Source organism: Epinephelus fuscoguttatus, linkage group LG17 (assembly GCF_011397635.1).
Source record: "Epinephelus fuscoguttatus linkage group LG17, E.fuscoguttatus.final_Chr_v1".
Taxonomy (NCBI): Eukaryota; Metazoa; Chordata; class Actinopteri; order Perciformes; family Serranidae; genus Epinephelus; species Epinephelus fuscoguttatus.
Genome location: NC_064768.1, coordinates 20895966 through 20917124, shown reverse-complemented (window position 1 = coordinate 20917124; position 21159 = coordinate 20895966). Strand labels below are relative to the sequence as shown.

The following is a 21159-nucleotide window of genomic DNA, read 5'->3' as shown; positions in this document are numbered from 1 at the left end:
GGCAGCTACTAAGAAACTTGATCACTGACAATTGTGAATGATACTTTCCAGGTCTTCCTTCTTGGAAATTTCAACTGGAACGCGTTGGCTCACAAGCCTTATTAGAAGCAGTAACCAAATGTCAGACACTGTACACAGAGATAAACAAACTTTGATTTTGGACCCATGTATCAACATTTTTAAAATGATTAAATAACAATCCAAATTTTTTGGATTGGAGAAACAAGAAATTAAAACTTTATTTAAAAAAACCTACTTAACAGGTAGCCAGTGTAGCATTGCAAGGGTGGGAGTTATATGGTCTTGTCTCTTTGATTTAGGTAAAAGTTTGGCTGAGCCCTGAAGTAAGCCAGGCGTGACAAAATAAAAGCATGAATGACTTTTTCAAGACCCACTTACGATAGAGGAGATTCTACTTTCGCATTATTTCTAATTTGATGAAAGCATTGGATTGCATTGAACAACCTCAGAGCTCAGAGTCAAAGATGACACCAAAATTGCGAGCAGAATGTTAAAAAAAAAAAAGGACCTCAGATTTGGACTCACTGAGCTGGAGGAAGTTTTGTGACATCCAGCATTTAATATCTGAGAGACAAGCCATAATATGAGGTTTATCACAGGCTTATCTAACAGAAGCTTTGGCCTGTTCCAATCAATACAATATAATGTTTGCTTTCATAAGTACAAGTGTTTTAAGTTTATGGGTAAACAGTGACATAACTACTATGGGATAATAAAGTGTAGGAAGATGCAGTACTCTTCTGTTTTTACTTCCTCATATCAGTTCACTTCTAGGTCAGGCCTTTTATTTCCTCTGAGGTCTTACTCCATGTAGTGACCAAACCCACTAAAACAATATAAAAGCTTTTCATCTACGCGACACAATTCATCTCGTTCCCAGGAGACGTATTTTAAATAAATATCAATGCAAGATCGAGCTAGAAAAATAGAAACATTTTATTTTTAATTACAGTCTACAAACAAAAACATATATTTATACTATGAACATGTATATAAAAAAAACTTTACATTATAGAAAACATTGTAGATTAAATAATTCAACATGATGGAATAAAAGTGATACGAGAAACAAACGTATGTGTTTTTAGTCAAATCCATCACAACCACTCCTCAGGAGTATGAGTGTCAGTGAAAGGTGCAGACCTGCGTACGTCAAGGCCGCTGGATGTGCACGCACATTCCGCCGCTTACTTGAAGTGAATGATTTCCTGAGTGGCCAGTTTGATGAGCTGGTTAAAGTCAAACTGGATGTACTTCCTCCAGTAGCGTCTGTCCCTGCCGTACGTTTGAGCAGGATAACAAGGACTTCCTGAAACACAGATTAGATTTCCCTTTTAGTATATGCAAGTCTATAAATCAAGCACATATGCTGATCCAAGGCTGGTGAATTTATGCACTTAATGCCAGTTTATTGACGTCCTAATGTAGCTGTCTGAAGCCCTGTGAAAACTTTACAGTGGTTACTTATCTTTATATATCATTTACTTAATCAGTCTCTCTTTAAAATTCGGATCAGACTAATTTGGAACGACGTCTGAGTGCCGCTTGGGCTGAGACGGACAGTATTTTGTGGTGGCACGTCATTGTATCTTGCCGGTTAAGGGGCTAAAATTAGCGTTGTCATACAGGTGTTGCATTTCCGTCAATGTCAATTCGAGCTGGAGTCGATAAATACCCATAACTACTGCAGAGATGTTTGACTCGGGTGGGAATGGTGTTTGTAATCTTAAAGCCAGATGTTAACAGGCATTTGTGGGTGTTTTGTGCAGTGGTCTACGATAAATCAATAAAGTTCTGAACTTATAGCCAACATTGTCTGTGGTATCAAGATAGAGACACGTGATTTGCGTCTGCTGAATGGCAGAGAAATCTGGTTCAGGGCTTCGGTTAGTGCTGTTAATTAGATTTTAGATATCTCTTCAGACACAGATTAAATTAGGACACTTGCAAACTGCTGGCAGACTCACTGGGGCCATCAGGGTAACTTCAAACCTGTTTTTAATTTGCAAATATCTGGACACATCCAATGAGAGACAACATAAGAATAAGAAGAGATAAGACTTTTGAAATAATGAAAACAGAGTTGGAGTGAGCTTCAGGTTTACTTGACAGTTGAGTTAAAGGTTTGTGAAGATGTGATCACACCTGTACAAGATAACTGAACATCAGAGAAGATGACATCATAACCATATTAACAGAGGAGAGTTGAGACAGTTTGAAAGAAGACCAGGTGATTTTTTTGGTGCTTGGGATCAAAGTTAAATTTGTAATGTTGTCATGTATGTTCTGCTGATCTGGAACTGCTCTCAGTCTCACTACGGCCTCCCTATCTGCCCCGGGAATTTCCTCAGGTATTTATTACCTTAGTGTATATTCATCCAAGAGCCAATGAGAGTAATGCATGTGATCTTATCCGTCAGAAAATACAGAGACTACAACTTTTGTCCCCTGACGCTCCAAACATCATATTGGGTGATTTGAACCACTGCTCTCTGTCAAAAGTTCTGAGGGACTTCCATCAGTGTGTCACCTGCCCCACCAGACTTAACAAGACCTTGGATTTGTGTTACTGCTCTGTTAAAGGCGCATATAAGTCTATTCCCCTCCCACCCCTGGGCTCGTCTGACCATAACTGTGTGCACCTCATCCCAGCATACCGCACAGAGCTTAAGAGAGGTAAAGTGGAGAAAATCCGCGTGAAAGACTGGTCTGATGATGCCTGCCTAAATTTACAAGGTTGCATTGATAGCACTGATTGGAACATGTTTATAGAGTCATGCTCTGATATTGATGAACTGACTGAGGTTGTTAGCAGATGGATAACATACTGTGAGAACACTGTTATACCAGAGAAAACTGTTAAAGTTTTTCCAAATAGTAAACCATGGGTGTCTAAAGTATTGACAAAATTACTGTACAAAAAGAGAAGAGCATTCAAAGATGGGAATATCTCTGAAATGCGTGAATTGACAAAGGAAATTAAACGTGAAATCAGGGCTGGTAAAAGGAAATACAAGGACAAAATTGAAACTCAGCTCAGGATGAATAATTTAGGCTCTGTATGGGAAAGTATGAAAACTATTACAGGTTTAGGAGAAAATAGTAGAAATAACTTGGAGCTTCAAGGCTACAGATCGGATTTTCAACTGGCACAGGATTTTAATGAGTTTTTTGTCAGATTCGACACATGATTTTAGCGACAAACATTTTCAACTCAGGAACAGTTTACAGTCTACATCCTCCTTCTCTCCCTCCTTTGATGAGCGCAGTGTAATCAGATGCTTTAAAGCATGCAAACCTAGGAAAAGCTCAGGACCTGATCACATATGTAGTAAGATGCTGAGAGTTTGTGCAGAGCAACTTGGCCCTATTTTTAACTACATTTTTAACTTGTCTATCACACAGCAGAAAGTGCCGGCATTATGGAAGCAGTCTACTGTGGTTCCTGTTGCCAAATGCAGTCTCCCAAAGTTTTAAATGATTTCAGGCCTGTTGCTTTAACTTCTTTGGTCATGAAATCGTTTGAAAAATTGATTAAAGCAGAACTGCTGGACAAAACTGAGCACCTCCTGGACCCTCTCCACCCGCTTATAGAAATGGGAGGGGTGTTCAAGACGCTACCATCACTTTAATGAACTTCTTATATAAACATCTAGAGGGAAACAGGAACCACGCTAGGCTGCTTTTGTTGATTTCTCATCAGCCTTCAATACTATCCAGCCACATATGCTGGTTGAGAAACTGATTCACAATTTCAGTTTAGATCCAAGTATTGTCGGCTGGCTTCTTGATTTTCTCATCAACAGGACTCAGAGAATAAAGGTGAACGGGAAATTGTCAAATGCCCGCATATCTTCTACCGGCTCTCCCCAAGGATGTGTTTTATCTCCATTATTATACATCCTATATACAAATGACTGTCGCAGCTTCCACAAAAACAGATATATCATCAAATTTGCTGACGATTCAGTTATTGTCAGCCTCCTTGATGACAGTGAAACTAGCCACGGTCCTGTTGTTGATGATTTTATCTTGTGGTGTGAAAATGCATTCCTACAACTTAACGTCACAAAAACAAAAGATATGTGCATAGATTTTAGACGATCCCCTGCTCCCGGAACAGTGTTGTCAAGGGTGAGGCTGTGGAGATTGTATCTAACTACAAATATCTAGGCACTGTGATTGACAATAATCTGAAATTTAACTGTAATACCGAAGCGCTGTGCAAGAAAGGCCAGCAGCGTCTTTTCTGTTTAAGGAAACTCACCAGATTTCAAATTGATAAGTCCCTGATGTCGCTGTTTTATTCTGCTTTTATTGAATCTGTTCTATCCTTTTCTATTATTTGTTGGTACGGCAACCTGGGGACCAGAGAGAAAAATGCCCTTGACAGGATTGTTAAGGTGGCAAGTAAGATTGTAGGAGTGCAGTTCACCAGTCTGAATCATATTTTTACCAGGCAGGCTCTTAAAAAAGCTGTGTCCATTCAGTCCCATAGTGACCATCCTCTCAGCTCAGAATATAACCTGTTACCTTCTGGCCAACTGAGTTCCAACTGCCACAAAAAACAGATATAAAAACTCCTTCATCCCAATTTCCATCAGAGCCTTAAACGACTCCTGTAGGAGGTAACTGCAAAGGCGTGTCTGTGAATTTAATCAAACAAATTGGATTTGGATCGTGTGTATGATTGTATATATTGTATGTGTATTATTGTATATTTACTCTGTGGGGTGGGAGTGTTGGCTCTGACTGACAAAATGTGGAACTGACTTGATGCAGACTTTATTTACAAAGGACAGATATTGTCTAAATCTCTCATAGTTAATTACCTGTGTGGTAAATGGATTATCCATTCTGGTCTGAAAGACTGTGAAATTGATTGACAGATGTGATTTGATACTGATACTGATCACGCCTGATCTCGTTAGATCTCGGAGAGACCTAGCCTGATCCACGGTTCTCTCTAACTGGTATGCAAATCGCACATAGCACTTTGAATTGCACTTTATGAACTCTGTCCCCCACCCCCACCCCCATGTAAAAATACTTGTCTGACTGACGTATGCTCTTAGGTTTTTATTTTTATTTATCTGTGTGTTTTGTTTCTCATGCAAATGTACTTTTTGCAAAGGTACTTTCTGCAATTTGTTTATAATGCCTGTGCCTGCTGCAACCCAATTTGCCCATATTGGGACATAATAAAGTTGAAGTGAAGTGAAGTGAAGTGAACTGAGATGATTTTCATAACTGAACAGGATGTTTTTTATATCCTGCTATTTGAGCCCAGCTGTAGTGAGGTTAAACACTACCAAGCTGACATTATATCCACTGATCCTATGACTCCCTCTAGAGGTTAAGAGTCCTTTTGGTCATTTCCACTGGATTACTTTGTAGTGCAGGCAGTGAATTATTAAAGTAGACTTGTGTCATTAGAATAAAGCTATTTATTGGTCACATGCTGTAGGAAAGTTAAACCTTTGTAGTGGCATCTGTGATCATCTAACTAATATACTTGTGTGTTTTTCAGGGGCTTCATCAGAAGCATGTGTGTGCTCACCTATGCCGTGCAAGATTCTAGCAACAGCTCTTCCAGAAAACTTCTCGTCACTTCGGTTGGAAAGAAAACTTCTGATGTCAGCTCTGATCTGATTCTCCCAGTCTAACAACTGCAAACACACAAACACACCCACAAGTTAACGACAATATCCAGACACAAACTCGGCTGATGACTCCTGTTGTCCACACCTCAGCGCTCATTTATGAAACAAAAGTACAACAGAAAACTGGGCGTCAGCATTAATTTCATTATGTCTCTCCATGTCGTACACACTAAGGGCGAGGCCTCTATGCCAAGAGTATATGGGGGCAGAATATATAAATGACGACTGTTTTCAGCTGCCACATTTATCAACGTCTGATCATTCCAACGCAGTCACTGGTGAAATGAGAATGTTTCATGAATCACACACAACCCCTATCATAAGATGATTTGCTTGGCTCTGCACTGGTTTGATAGATGGACTGATAAAAGAGGGCCCTTGTGTTTTACCTTATATTTGTCGAGCTCCTCAATGTCTAGTGGCACAAGTGTGTGGCCTCGGTCTTGCCTCTTGTCAAAGTATTCAGATAGAAGGTCTTTCAGCTGCAAACTGCGACTCTCATCCAGATCATCGAGACAGGATAATGCACTCTGGAATGCAACACTGCGACATAATGTACGCACAGTTACACACAGACACAATGTAAAGTGGACGAGCATATAGACAGACAGAGGACAACACATTACCATTTTATAGAACCTATTCTTTGACTGTTGAGTGCTTAAAGGGGAACAACACACAAATTAAGAATTCTAATATGTGACTTCCATGGCCTAAGTAAATTCTATAAATATGTTTGAGCATGAGCTACTCTCTCTCCAAGTCAGAAACTGGAGAAGTAGGTCTCAAGTCTGGAGCTGCTTCATAGACAATGAATGGTACACTGATTTTCTGAACCAACATTACGTTTGTTTTCTTTTTTATACCCTTTTTTATTTCCTTTTTTATAAGTTTTATTCTATTGAAGTGTTCTCAGTTCTGAAACTGAAAATGCACCCAAATATTCCCCTGGGTGCTCTCTGTGTCATCTGTAACATCTTTCACAATTTACTTCTAGGGAGCTGCTTCAGACTTTATAATTGACAGCATCACAAATTTGAGCTTTAGCACTGTGGCTGTTGGATTTGGGAGAGTTGTTCATGCTTACTAATGTTTTTGGACTGTCTCAGACCATAGGAATAACATGTACAGTGTGAAGTTTGAAAATCTACACTCTAATATTTCGTTGGACCGCCTTCAGCTTTGATTACGGCACGCATTCGCTGTGGCATTGTTTCGATAAGCTTCTGCAATGTCACAAGATTTATTTCCATCCAGTGTTGCATTAATTTTTCACCAAGATCTTGCATTGATAGAGTCTGACCGCTGCGCAAAGCCTTCTCCAGCACATCCCAAAGATTCTCAATGGGGTTAAGGTCTGGACTCTGTGGTGGCCAATCTATGTGTGAAAATGATGTCTCATGCTCCCTGAACCAGTCTTTCACAATTTGAGCCCAATGAATCCTGGCATTGTCATCTTGGAATATGCCCGTGCCATCAGGGAAGAAAAAATCCATTGATGGAATAACCTGGTCATTCAGTATATTCAGGTAGTCAGCTGACCTCATTCTTTGAGCACATACTGTTGCTGAACCTAGACCTGACCAACTGCAGCAACCCCAGATCATAACACTGCCCCCACAGGCTTGTACAGTAGGCACTAGGCATGATGGGTGCATCACTTCATCTGCCTCTCTTCTTACCCTGATCGCCCATCACTCTGGAACAGGGTAAATCTGGACTCATCAGACCACATGACCTTCTTCCATTGCTCCAGAGTCCAATCTTTATGCTCCCTAGCAAATTGAAGCCTTTTTCCGGTTAGCCTCACTGATTAGTGGTTTTCTTAAGGCTACACAGCTGTTCAGTCCCAATCCCTTGAGTTCCCTTCGCATTGTGCGTGTGGAAATGCTCTTACTTTCACTATTAAACATAGCCCTGAGTTCTACTGTTGTTTTTCTTCGATTTGATCTCACCAAACGTTTAAGTGATCGCCGATCACGATCATTGAGGATTTTTTTCCAGCCACATTTCTTACTCGAAGACGATGGGTCCCCACTATCCTTCCAGTTTTTAATAATGCGTTGGACAGTTCTTAACCCAATTTTAGTAGTTTCTGCAATCTGTTTTCTCTGCTTGATACATGCCAATGATTTGACCCTTCTCAAACAGACTAACATCTTTTCCACGACCACGGGATGTGTCTTTCGACATGGTTGTTTAGGAAATGAGAAGCAACTCATTGCACCAGTTGGGGTTAAATAACTTGTTGCCAGCTGAAAGATAATCGCCCATGCAGTAATTATCCAATAGGAGGCTCGTACCTATTTGCTTAGTTAAATCCAGGTGGCGACTTTTTTTTTGGCCAGGCAGTGTACATTTACCTGGAGGGTAAAAATGCTTTACTATGTGTGGGTGTGTGTGTGCGCACCTTTTGAAGGCCTTAAAGCAGGCAGTCAGCTGGTACAGCTGTGTTCTCTCTTGGTTCTGCACTCGATTATGGAGGAACTGACAAACTCTGTCCATCTCCTCATCGCTGAGGTCGCCAAAGGAACGGAAGTAGAAAGATATGGAGGAGAATTCAACGTGGACACCGCTACGTCCCCCAACTGAAAAACAAATATTTATACCAGTGAAGACAGGCTGCAATACAAGCAAAGAAGGTGTTTTTTTTTAAAAGATATTGAAAAGTTGCACCACTGGTATCAGAATTGGCCCTGAAAAAAGAAAAACACTGATCCCTGGTGTGTACACATACCAGTGCTCCACTGCAGCTGTCTGAGTCCTCTCTTCACAAGAGGAAGCTGCCATCCCATAGTGTCCGCAACCTCCACAACATCGAACTCCAGCTGATCACACGTCTCCACCCGTTCACCTGCCATCCGCCTCCTGGCTAACACCACAGCAACTGGAGGGCAACTATAAAATAAAATAACTGATTAAATGTGCGCAGTGTATGTTCGCCATTTCAAATACCTATAAAAACATTGCTGAACATGTCCATATCTCTGTGTAAACATGAGTCTATCCTACAGAATGACAGATGTTTCATACATTTTGGTGAGTTTCTGCAGCTGTCTCGGTCCACTATAGCAGCTGACTTTGCACACAGACAGCGTCGGGTGCAGGAGTTCAACGAAGCGCTGGGGGTGCAGCTCCAGATAGCAGAGTAGCGTTTCCACACCTGAAATACACGCAAAGACAGACAGAAAAATTTCAACAATTAAACATTTTGCTTGTTTTTTTTCTGGTGTTTCTCCTATCATTGTTTTTTTATTGTGCATTTGGAGCAGCCTCTAAATTTGACTTTATTCTGATCGTACTGTAAAGTAAAACATGTTGACTGGACCCATATTTTTGTTTTCTTTCTTTGGATTGATTTCTCTTTACGCTCTACAGTCTGTTTGTCAACACATCTATCTTTGTTTTGATTCAGTGAACACGCATGTACACACCCTTGTTTGTATTTCCACTTACCTTCCTCTGTGATGTCCAGAGCCTCGACAGTTTCTTGGATGGGAATCGCTCTCTCGTGCGTGTGACACACTCGCTCACTGGGCCAAGCGCTGCTCTCTTCCTCCTGGTCCCTTAGCCAATCACCGTCTCCTTTCGCCTCTACATCTTTCTGTTTCATCGAACCGTCGGCTTCCTCATGTTTAACCGCCTGCTCCTCTTCCTTCTCCTCCTTCTTCTTCTTATCCTTTCCTTTATCTCCATCGTCTTGGAGGGGTTGTTCAGCTTCATCAGCATGTGACAACTCCTTGCAGTGAAAACAGGGTCACACATCATCAATTGGTCCAACTTAATTTTTTCATTGGGTGAAAGAGTAGAGAAGAAAGATTACAAAGACCATTATCCCTTTTATTTACCTGCACAGTAGATATTACTTGTGTGTCTGCATGTACGTTGTCCTGCTGAGTGGAAGGATTCAGGTTCTCCTCATCACACACATCCATCATTTCCAGCAGCTCCGAATCTTCAATGTCCTTTAAAGGTTTTAGTGTTTTTGTATTAATAGGATATTCTCAAAGCTATTTATTTATTTATTTATTGTAACAGCATTAAGACCACAAACACACACAGTTACCTTTACAAGTTCCTGTTGTTTCTGGTGAATCTGTTTACATTTGCATGGTGGGAAAACTTTCTGGACCAGTTTCTTTACTGTGTAATAGTCCACTGTGTCCGCGTAGATATGACGACGGAGCTCATGGAGGTCCCCACCCTGCACACAAACACACAGCTAAATATTACTGTGTACTGTAGTTGGAAGCACCAACAAGACCACCAGAAAGCCACACAGGAAGACAGAAACAGTTGAGAATCAAGTCGAGAATACTACTGATGCAGGCCCCTGAATTTATTCAAATCGAAATCGTATCTTGATATCTGCAAATATTGTATCGCTGTTCAAATAATCAATATTATATTGTAGCATGATGAAACTTGTGATTTACTCCCCTTATTGTATTGCTGTTATTGTGACAAATTCAGGCATTGCAGGGGGAAAAAGATATGGCACACTGTAAATGGCACAGACAAAAACCTTTGTGAATTACAGCTAACACAACACTTACACCAATTAGCTACTTTTTAAAATCCAATTCATTCATTTAAGGTTTGACATAAAGTTTCAACATGCCTGCTTTACATCACTGAAACTGCAAATGTAACTAAATGTCGTGATTTAGGCTGTCAGCCCATAAATACAGAGTGTAAGCTGACTTCTGAAATAGACAGATAGTTCCATTAGAATCTTACCTCAGGGTCCAGAAAGAGGTGACAGTGCGCTGGTTCTCCATCTCTACCAGCCCTCCCAATCTCCTGAACGTAGCTCTCAAAGCTCTGAAAAAAAAAAAAAAAAAAACAGTAAAAAATAGTTACCAGTAAAGGAAAACATAAAGGTAAGACTTCAATGTGATAACAAAGTTTGAAGAGCTCCTGCTTTAGATAAATCAGACCGCCACCCACCTTTGGCATGTTGTAGTGGATGATACCGCGGACGTCAGATTTATCGAGACCCATGCCAAATGCCACAGTGGCCACCACGATTCTGAGCTCCCCGCACATGAAGTTGTTCTGGACACGACGGCGCTCTGATGCTGACAAGCCGGCATGGTATGACTCCGCCTGCCATTTCAGTGGTTTACGAATCTTCTTCCTCGCTAAATGTAGAAACATCGAGTGTGAAAACAGCAGACAGACACACTGAGTCAAAGAGAGAGAAGGTGAAAAGGAAATGGTCCTAGTTTTAAACCTGGCATGCCTGATGTAGTCATTTTACATTTTTCACGTTCACGTCTCTGTTCCTCCACCTCCGTGAAAATAAACAAGTTTTTAATCAATCAAAAATAATGAATTATTCCACTCTTACCCAGCTCTTTCTTTTTCTGTCCCATAGGGTTGTGTGGAGTCTGATTGTTGCTGTTGGTGTGTTTGTTTTCTTTCACCAGCACACCCTGCAGGCAGGTCCTGAGCAGCGCCGCCACCCGAGTTGTCTCCTCTCTTCTGGTGCAGTAGACGATGATTGAGTCCAGACAACCAAAACGATCACCTTTTAACAAAGACACTAAAGCCTAAAAAGACGGACCCAGGAGAGACAGAGAGAAATATTAAGAGGACACAAGAGGTGGGTGGTGTAAAACAGCTTCCTCCGCTGACTAGGAACACTTAAACCCTGCATAATTTCAACTTTGTCCTGCATTGCTAAGGGACACAGAGAAACATGCTACTCATCACACCTGATCCTTCTCTCTATCCATGGACACAGACAGATGCAGGTTAGGAGGCACCGCCGCAGATCGGACAGCAATGCCGTCTTGGTCGGTGATGTCCAGATGTCGTGCGATGTCCAGAGCAGTGGACAGTGTGGCTGTAGCAGTGAGTCCCAGCAAGCACTGCACTCCCAAGCGCTCTCGTAATACCTACAAACACACATACATCTTATTGTTTTTGTGACTGTTGCAGCAAATGCTAGTAAATACAAGGATGTTTGAGTGTGTGATTGGCTGCTGATAAACACACTGGTGCTCAGGATTGTAGCCATCTTTAGGAGAAACCTCACTGTTCAGAAACCTACCAGGCACTGCGGATTAGCCTGATCTGTGAATAAAAAAAAAATCTTTCTTAATCTCTAATATTGTTTTCAAACTTTTAAATCTCGTGTAAGAGACAACTGACGTCTCTATGGCTGTAATGTAATGTGCTAGTACATCTAATCTCCTCAGGAAGAGAATTCCAGAGCCTCGGGGCCTTGATGGCAAAAGCCTGGTCACCTTTAGTGTGGGTAAGCTTGAGGATCAGACTGCAGGCAAATCAGATTATAAGACAGACTGCCCACACTGTTATTTGCAAGTCATCATATTGGATTTGTGTGTCCAGACATCACTAACCTATCTGCATGGGTTGCTTTGCTTAACGAAATCTTACTACATAGCTATGGTGGTGACACAGCATTCCAACACAGGAGCCTGTACAGAAGCCTCCTCCAAAAGTGCCAGCAGACAATTTATTCTGGCATCTGTCCATGGTCTCGTCTTCCACAGCACGCTACTAGTAGCAGCATGGATAATGCTCAGCACTTCTGTCACTCAAGATTAGATATTATTGTGTGTTGTGTTCAAAGACACTTTGAGATGCGATCTGAGCAACCACAGTGTCAGTACTGAGACACATCTGTAGAAATCTGTTGGAGTGGTGTTTTCAAACCTGAAAAATAATATTTCCTGTGTTGTTTTTTTTTGGTGTCCAGACTTCCTAAAATCAATCTGGGTATGCCAAAAAAACAAATATGGGCTAGCAGTCTGAACAAGGCCTAAAATGAGAAAGCCAATCAATATTTGCAGTGAGATTCATGTACACTGCAATTCTCAGCTCATAACTCTTTATACTAAATACGGTTTAAAACTTTAAGAAATGCTCACATGCTGTAAGTGTGGTGGTTTTAAATATGCTGGAATTGGGTTGTTCTCTTAGAGTATCTGTACCGTATTCATTGTTGGTTTGTTTGCTTTCTCCTGTAATGTTCAGATGTTGTTTTGCCTCACATTAACGTAAAATGGTCCAAGACACACACACACACACACACACACACACACACACACACACACACAGGGACCATCATTAACCCACCTTACAGAGTCTCAGGTAGCAGGGCCTGAAGTTGTGTGACCACTCTGAGACACAGTGAGCTTCGTCTATACAGGCGAAGGCCACAGGAGGGAGCTCCTGAGCAGAGGGCAGACACCCTGAGCCTGAACCACCTCCACCAACCAGAGCCTCTGGAGAGAGGAGCAAGACACACACCTGGCCCGACTTCACCTGGAGAAACAGAGGAAGCAGGGCACACACTATAGGCTTGAAATAGTACTGAACATACAATAGTTTAAGATTTCTCTTTGGTTTAAACTGCATGACTGAACTATCAACATACATCTATACAGGACAGAAGAATTGTACAAGACTAAGTATATCAGTGTAGAAATCTTTTTGGGAATATTATGTGATTTTTACATTAAATCCAAAAAAACAATGTGGGGGAGAAGAGTCTTTTTTACCCTTTGGGAAAGATGTTAGGGGTTTAAAGAAATACTTCACCTACAAAATGACTATTTGCATATAAAGTTATCATCCTGTGTTTCGTTGAATTTGTTTAAAAAAAAAAAATGCTTTTCTTGCATGTCTCCATAGTGAAATTCAGATATGGAGAAAATTCTTGATGACTATAGGTCAGAAAGGTCCACGTTTTACAACAGCAAAATTATACCAAAACATCTGTTTATGAACTCGCACATAACTCATGTAGTATAATCCACGTCTAATATATCCAGTCATATGCTCAGTGTTTCACAGACAGCCCTGTCTGACAGGGGACCGAACTGAAAGTGAAACTGATTTATGCTCGCCACTCTTTACCAAGGAGACTCGTATTGTGTTTCTTACCTTCTCTATTGCAGCTTCCCTCTGTTTCATCGTCATGTTGGAGTGGATACAGGCTGCCTTCAGATTGGCTGGCAGGCCAGACAGCTACACACACACAAACACCCACGAGACAACAAACTGTTTTCAAAGTGAGAAGGCACATTTGCTCTGTGCCCTTCAGCTATGATTACAAAAATGTTTGCTTATATCTTTATATGTTGTCTTTTTGTTGTGTGTGTGTGTGAGAGCGGGTTAATACCTGGTCGTCCATGAGCGAGACGAGAGGTGAAATGACTAAAGTGATGCTTTTTGATCGCTTAGCGTACAGGTAGGCTGGGAGCTGATAACACAGCGATTTACCCATCCCTGTTGACAACACTACAAGAGTGGAGAGACCTGGAGAAAGACATGAGAGAAACAGACACAAATTATAGATGCACAGATTTGTGTATGTGTGTTCTCACTTGTGTGTTCTGTTCATACCTGACAGGATCCTCATGATGGCTTCCTCTTGTCCTGGTCTAAATGACTGATAGCCGAGTTCTTTCAGAGCTGCGTACACATCAGCAGGTGTTTCTAAACAGATGAACAATTCCACAAACAAAACGGAAAGTTTAGAGCAAATATACATGATGCCTATTTTTTATTCTGTTGTACTTAATTATAAGAAACACAGTGAGTTTACCCTGGACTTTCCCATCATCTCTGAGCTGATAGAGTGGCTCCATTGGTGGTGGAGGAGCGGGGCGCTCGTAGTCGGGACGAATCACATTTAGCAACACCTCATCTTTACAGTTACTGTCCACCTCCTTTTCTTGAGAAGGCTGCTCCTCTGTGATGCTGGGAGGTGCTGCTGGAGCAAACAAACACATCCGGATTTTAACGCACACAATAAACCCAAAAATACCTGTGATGCTGCAACAAATCTTTGCTGATTTTGTTCTCTCTAACATTGAGATCTGACTTGCAAAGTTGTATTTATGGCATCTGTCCCAGCCCTTAGTTCAACATGCGTACCCAGTGTCTCAGGACGTAGTGTCCCTGTTGCCCTGGCAACCTCCTCCAGGGTGGGTAGTTCAAAGGGTTCCTCCTCAGCAGGTGTTTCCTCAGGAACAGGAGGGGGAGGGGCTGTAATATTCACAGGAAATAATCTACTAAAAATGTATCCAAATCGCTCATTTTACAGAAACTTCCTGCAGTTAGTGTGCAGTCAGTGAAACTTGATGTCTTACTGATGCTGATTTGAGTCTGTCTTAATTTTTTATCGTAGAAGCAAAATAAACAATCCCTCATTTGTGTGCATGAGTCACTTTGTATTACCTCGTCCCTTGCAGTCCATGGCCCAGTGTCCTGTCCCTCCACACTTGTAGCAGGTGTCACCCTGCCGACTGAACCCCCCTCTGAATCCACCCCTCCTTCCTCTGCCAAAAAATCCACCACCTCCACCAAAACGTTCGCCTTTCAGCTGGAACTTCTGCATGTACATCTAAGAAACACACACAGTAGATTCATGACAACACTGAAACACACAATTTTGTAACTTTGGATACATTATGATAGTTTGATAAGTCATGTGAAACTCCAGATGGACTCTGGGTGCAGTTAAACATTTTTCGTCTACCATGGGTGCTGCATATCCATCAATGGCGATTGAAGCTGGAGCTGATAAATACCTATGACTACTGCAGAGTCGTTTGATGCGGGAGTGAATGCAGATTGTAACCTTTCCCATTAAATACGTAAGCCAGATTTTAGCAGGAGTTGGTGGTTTGCTTGTGCAGTGGGAAACCGGCTTAAGTAAACAGGCAGGAGGTTCAGTTTTACCTTTAATGTTTTGAATAAAAGGCAACTTCTCTTAAATTCACACATACAAAGAACATACCTGTTTGCGTAGCCCAGCACCTCTGAGTGCGTATCCTTTGACGTGAGATTTCTTCTTCAGATTTATCTTCACAAAGTTACCCTCTGCACTCTTCATGCCTCTGAAATAATGAAAAAGAATTATCTGTACACAGAATTCAAATAAAGAAGTCTTTTTGCAGCAGGACATGTTCGGTCTTACTTTGTTTTGACGGGCTGTATGCGATACATTCTCCTGGCTCCAATATCCTCGTCTATTTCTCCCAACAAGTTCTCCTGAGGAACCTGGACAAGAGAAACACTGTATTTAACTCATTTGCACACAAAACACACAGTATGTGGAGATGAATACAAATTAAATGATTTACCTTTTTTGGTTCCTTGGTTTCTTTCTCCTCTTCTGCCTCTCCCTCTTCATCTGCCTTTTTCTTGGCTCTCCTTTTCTTCCCTCCTTCTTGAGCTGGGCTGGGGTTTACATCAGAGCTCTCCTCTTTCTTTTTGTTATTTCTACGCCTCTTCTTTACTCCTCCCTCCTCTGTGGGTTCTCCCCCCATGTTCTCTCCCTCTCTCTGCCTCTTCCTCCCTCTCTTCTTTGTAGATTTGTGACTGATCTCATTGTCGTCCTCTGACATTGGAGGCGGTGTCAGTGCTCTTTCCATCCCCTCACCTCGCTTCCTTTTCGCGTTTTCTTCCCCTCCTCCCCTGCTTTTTCCAACGTGTTGTAGAGCAGGTTTCGGTGCGTTATCACTGCCTACTTTGTCACTAGCAATGCTCTTGGACGCTTCATCTTTTCCCAAGTCTATGGTATCTCTTCCTTCTCCCTCTGTTTGTATTTTTTCATTTTCAACTCTTTCATCTCCCTCTCCTCTTTTATCCACTACTACCTCCTGGTTGCCTGCTCCAGGCTTCACCTCAGTCTCCATCTCTCCAAACACCTGACACCTCTCCAGCCACTTCTTGTCAACAGAACTCAGTCTGCTGGCAGGAGACGGTTTTCCTCCAACGCCTCTACCTCCCAATCCTCCTCTGAAACCTCCAAGAACCTGAGGGCTTCCTCTCAAGCTAACTGGAGTTCCAATACCTGCATCACTAGTAATCTTATATGGAGTTCCTAATGTTTCAACATTTTCTTTTTTGTCTCCTGATGCTACTTTACTTTCATTTAACTTCCCTGTGGCTTCTACACCTCCTGTTCTACATGGAGAAGATAACGACAACAACAATGAAGACGATCTGGCTGGAGAGGAAGCTGAACTATAGACATTTGGATTTTGTGAACTAATAACTTGACTAGTACTACTCTTACTACTACTCATTGTATTAGAACTAGCATTACTGGCAGCACTTAGAGGTTCTTCGCAAGACTCTCCGATGGATTTAAATGGTTCAAATGGCTCTTCAGGCTCCACTGGTTGGATTGTCTTTGTAGCCACAGACCCCACACAAGTCTTAAATCTTCTGTAAAGGAGGACACAATTACAGGGAAAGGTCTCAGAAAACATGTGTGGGCTATTAATGGTCATCCTATTCAAACAAAGTGTTCACATGGCTACCCTGCAGGAGTGAAAGTAGGCCAGAACAGTCCAGTACTCTGTACATCTAAAAGATACCATGCCGATTTTGGCGTTACACAGGTACGCAGATTTTGGAGGAGGGGACATCAGCTCCCCACCTAAACCAGTTTGTGAAGCTGGAAAGATATTCAAAGATTCCAACTTATCAGATCAATAGCTCATACACAGTTTAAACACGTCATCAAAAGTGTGTGTGTGTGTGTGTGTGTGCAGCCAAGTTTAGCCAACTGTGAGACGAGTGCACAAGGGCATCTACAAAATGCAACACCAAAAAGCATACCACAAAAACATTCAGTAACTTCACTCTTATAAAGTGTTGTGTCCCCAAAATCACTTCACATATTAACAGTGTCCTCGATGTCAAGCATTTCTAATTCATATCAACACCATATGAAGCAATGAGATGGCAGCAGCACAACTATTGGCAGTGTTGATATAGAGCATGAACTATAATTAAATATGAGGTAATTAGCAGGGTTATTACTTTTAATGTCTTTTAATCATGAAAAAAAGATTGGAAGACAATATTGAGCACTTAATTTTCTAAATTGCTAAGGGTTGCTTTAGTTTCATGACAGTGGTTGCTGTTTAAAACGTAATAACTGCAGACTGTACAAATACTAATAACAGAGTTACTATAAAAAGCAAATCAAAACAAAGACAGAGTATCTAAGCTTCACTTGAAAAATTTAAAGTAGTAAAAATCTTGGTGTAATATATATTACAAGTAATGCTGAAACGATTATCTGATTAATCAATCAACAGAAAAATAACATTGATACTTTTTTGATGATTGATTCAACATTTCATTCATTTGCGAAGCAAAAATACAAAAAAAAAATCCGACATAAGATCACCAATTTGAAGATTTTCTGTTTTTCTCTGTTCTGTATCATTGTAAACTTGATATTTTTGGGTTCTGGACTGTTGGTCAAACAAAGCAAGAAATATGAAGATGTCACAGAGGACTACTGAATATATTTTATGACGTTTCATATACTAAGTTAACATCACAACACTTCCATAATTACCTTGGAGTGAAAGGGCTTAATTCAGAGTCAGTGGAGGTGGGCTTGGTAGTAGCAACAGGGCTGTTAGTCTGTCCAGTTTGTCCATCTTTTAAAGAATTCAGAGGCATCCGACCGGGAAGGACTGATTTCTTCAGTGAGACACGTCTTTCCTGGGATAAAAAAAATAACCAAGTCCTTGTTACTGTCACCAGTCTGTTGCTTTATACTGGCACAATAAGGAAGTGTAAAGTTCTGTCTCACCTTACTTAGTGTAGCCAGGTTGCTTTTAAGCTTTAGACCATAGTATTGGGCAGAGGCCTTCAGATTGTCTCTCTCCTCAGTTGTCAGTCTGGGAGAAGGTGCAGGCTGTGATTTGCGGTTCAGGTGGGCACCCCAACAGTCTGACTCCTTTGTAGATCAACGACAAGCAGACAGTCACAGACATGACAGGAGACAAGTTGTCTTACATGTCAGAGACACACTTTCTTGAGTACCTTCTGGCCTGTGCAGACCTCAGCTGTAGATCTGGGCTGTTCAGCATGTCCATTGGCTGTATCACTGCTGCTGTTTTCTTTGGCTTGTTTCAAACTGCGATACTCTTTATACAGCTCTGGAATAAGACACACAGTTCAGTATTTGAGTATATGTGCTACTGTCTCTAAACATACCATTTAAACTAGAGATGGACTCAATATAAAGGTCAAAGAGGGCTTCTGTTTGTCTGTGTTGCAAGCTATGGATCATACTCACTCCTGGTTTCCTCTGGAGCTTGATCAATGTCCTCCTGGAAATGAAAGAGCATTTTAATAGTCAACTAATATGAAATAAAGGGAAAGAAACTGAGAGCAACACTGTCAGTAGCAGTGAGTGGTAGTGTTTAGCGTTTAAATTACCTTGTTTGGTTTCCTCTCGTGCTCTTTGACAAAACTCTGCTCCCAGCTCTTCAGCTGAAGTTTCACCTCATTGTATCGATCCATAGTAACAAACCTTACCGGGCAGATTTCACTAACTTTAATCTAGTGCATACATAATTTACAGTAGAGCGCCTGTCAGACAAAAGCTAACGTTACAGCAACACAGTAACTTAGCTAGCTAACGTTATGGACGCGACATTATTGCCAGCGTTTATCAGAATTTAGCAGCGATAACTTCAATAGTAACCGTTATTTAAGCTTATTCTTCTCTAATAAAAAAAAAAAAACAGAGCTCTCAAACAGACGAAAACATGAATGCGTAGTTGGTGCACATCTATTAGAAAACGGCGTTAAAGTGCTTTCTTACGCTGTGTTGTTTACGACTTTCCCGCGCCGTGAAATGACAGCTTGTGTTGCCAGGTTCTTTCTACTATCCGTCAGTCTCACGAAACACAGCTTACTGTTTTAAAACGGACTTAAGCGAGGAGGAAAAGTGTTTTAGCGATGGGAACATAAAGAAGATATAATTTTAAAAGATAGTATCGTAATAGAAGTAAGCATCATGAATATTTAATAAAACAATTTAGGTTTACATTTGATGGGGGATCGAGCCTGCTAGGCAACACTTCCTTTGGGCTCCATGCATTTCCGCCATTTCTTAAAGGGACAGACACAGAAGAAAAGTCACCAACTCTACCGCTTACACAGCTCAAATACCATGTTTCACCTGAGTATTTCCTTTTTCTGTTATATTTTTACTTCTACTGCACTACATTTCAGAAGTAAACATTGCATCTTTACACTACATTTAAACAATACAAACAAATACAAAATAGAATCAACAAAAAATGATGCTGATCAGGGGCGTTTTTAGGATTGGGAAATATCAGGGACTAAAGACAGAACATCAGGGGCTGGGATGTGTGTGCGCGAAAATTTTTACCTGGTTTAATGTATGCGTGCGCGCTGTAATTGATTCGTTTGTCTCTTTAAAGTGCTATTCTTGTGGATTTTCATGTAAATGTGTGTGAAGTCACTGTCAGAAGGTTATTTTTGATTTAAATATTTATTTTCTATCAAAAGTTGTACTGAAGAACATAATACAACACTATTTATATATTGTGCAGCCCTACTCCTCTCCTCTCCTCTCCTCTCCTCTTGAACTGAGCTTAGGGAAAAACAAACAAAATGCCATTAATCCTTCAGGACCACATCATCAGTAACTTTTGCAGAATAAAAAAATATTGTCATAAACATACAGTGTGACATTACATTGTTTTGTGTCTGTGAGCTTTATTTGCTGAGTTAATGCTGCAATGTAGGTTTTGGTCTTTTTTGGCTATGCTGATGAGGAAAAACAAAATGAAACAAATTTTAAGTTTTCACTATGAACATATGTTACATGGGCTAACATGCATCCATGTTCATCAATCCAATAGCATCACAGAAGCTAAAATGATCTTATGACTATAGTTGCTTACAGAAAAATAATCTCACCTTCTTTACATGAACTACAGAGATATGATGACACTGACACAATTAAAATATTGATTTCCATTAATCAGTGTTTTGCTGACTAACATTATAACAGATTCAACAATACTACAGTTAATAAGCAATACTTTGAAGGGTGACAAAAAGCTGCGGTGAAGTCAGACAGTTTCCCGGCAGTTTTCAGCAGCCTTCAGTCCGTACAGGAAGTCATGAGAAAAGGTAACCTACCTAGGGGTTGTTATCTGTAAGGATGTGGAGCAGCAAAGTAAAGCCAATTTTGATCCCATAATTGAAAAAACAAAATCAAAATTGAACTCATGGTTGATGAGAGATATATCTTTATTTGGAAGGGTTTTGTTATCAAAAACAGAAGGCATATCTAGAGCTGTCTATATATCATTATCACTTCATGTCCCAACAAATGTTATGAAACAACTGAATAAGATAATGTATGACTATATTTGGAGGGGAAAAAAAACATTATCTCAATAAAGAAACGATGAAAGGTAGTCGGGAATAAGGTGGTCTTGAGGTCTTGGACTTTAGTTTATTAAATAATACATTTAAAGTGAAATGGCTCATTGAATTCCTAAAGAATCCCAACAGTATATGTCACCGGAATTCTGCTTGTATGCCAGTTATTAAATAAGAACTAGTCCATACCCATTGGTAGCTTTGTCACCTCCTACCTATGCCAATCCTCAATGCCTATGTGCAGTTTCTT

At 40.8% G+C, this 21159-nt stretch overlaps 1 protein-coding gene across 3 annotated transcripts; it reads right to left on the bottom strand.

Moving 5' to 3' along the window:
• Positions 1–1037: 1037 nt before the first annotated feature.
• On the bottom strand, positions 1038–19632 carry recql4 (RecQ helicase-like 4). Of its 3 annotated transcripts, XM_049603207.1 has the most exons (29): positions 19309–19632; positions 18921–19014; positions 18778–18811; positions 18522–18637; positions 18289–18435; positions 18049–18197; positions 15812–16901; positions 15646–15728; positions 15466–15565; positions 14904–15069; positions 14601–14711; positions 14269–14436; positions 14067–14159; positions 13843–13979; positions 13605–13688; positions 12795–12983; positions 11405–11587; positions 11038–11239; positions 10635–10828; positions 10425–10508; positions 9751–9888; positions 9533–9649; positions 9141–9423; positions 8718–8847; positions 8422–8582; positions 8095–8272; positions 6074–6227; positions 5582–5690; positions 1039–1330 (listed from the first exon to the last, which is right to left on the bottom strand). In XM_049603207.1, the coding sequence occupies exons 2-29, from the start codon at positions 19002–19004 to the stop codon at positions 1209–1211; spliced, it is 4806 nt and encodes a 1601-aa protein (XP_049459164.1). In that variant the 5' UTR covers positions 19005–19014; positions 19309–19632; the 3' UTR covers positions 1039–1208. The 3 variants fall into 3 exon arrangements, with proteins under 3 accessions (XP_049459168.1, XP_049459164.1, XP_049459167.1); XM_049603211.1 differs by lacking the exon at positions 19309–19632 and having other exon boundaries at positions 1038–1330; positions 18540–18637; positions 18921–19267; XM_049603210.1 differs by lacking the exon at positions 19309–19632 and having other exon boundaries at positions 1040–1330; positions 14269–14433; positions 18921–19267.
• Positions 19633–21159: the final 1527 nt, after the last annotated feature.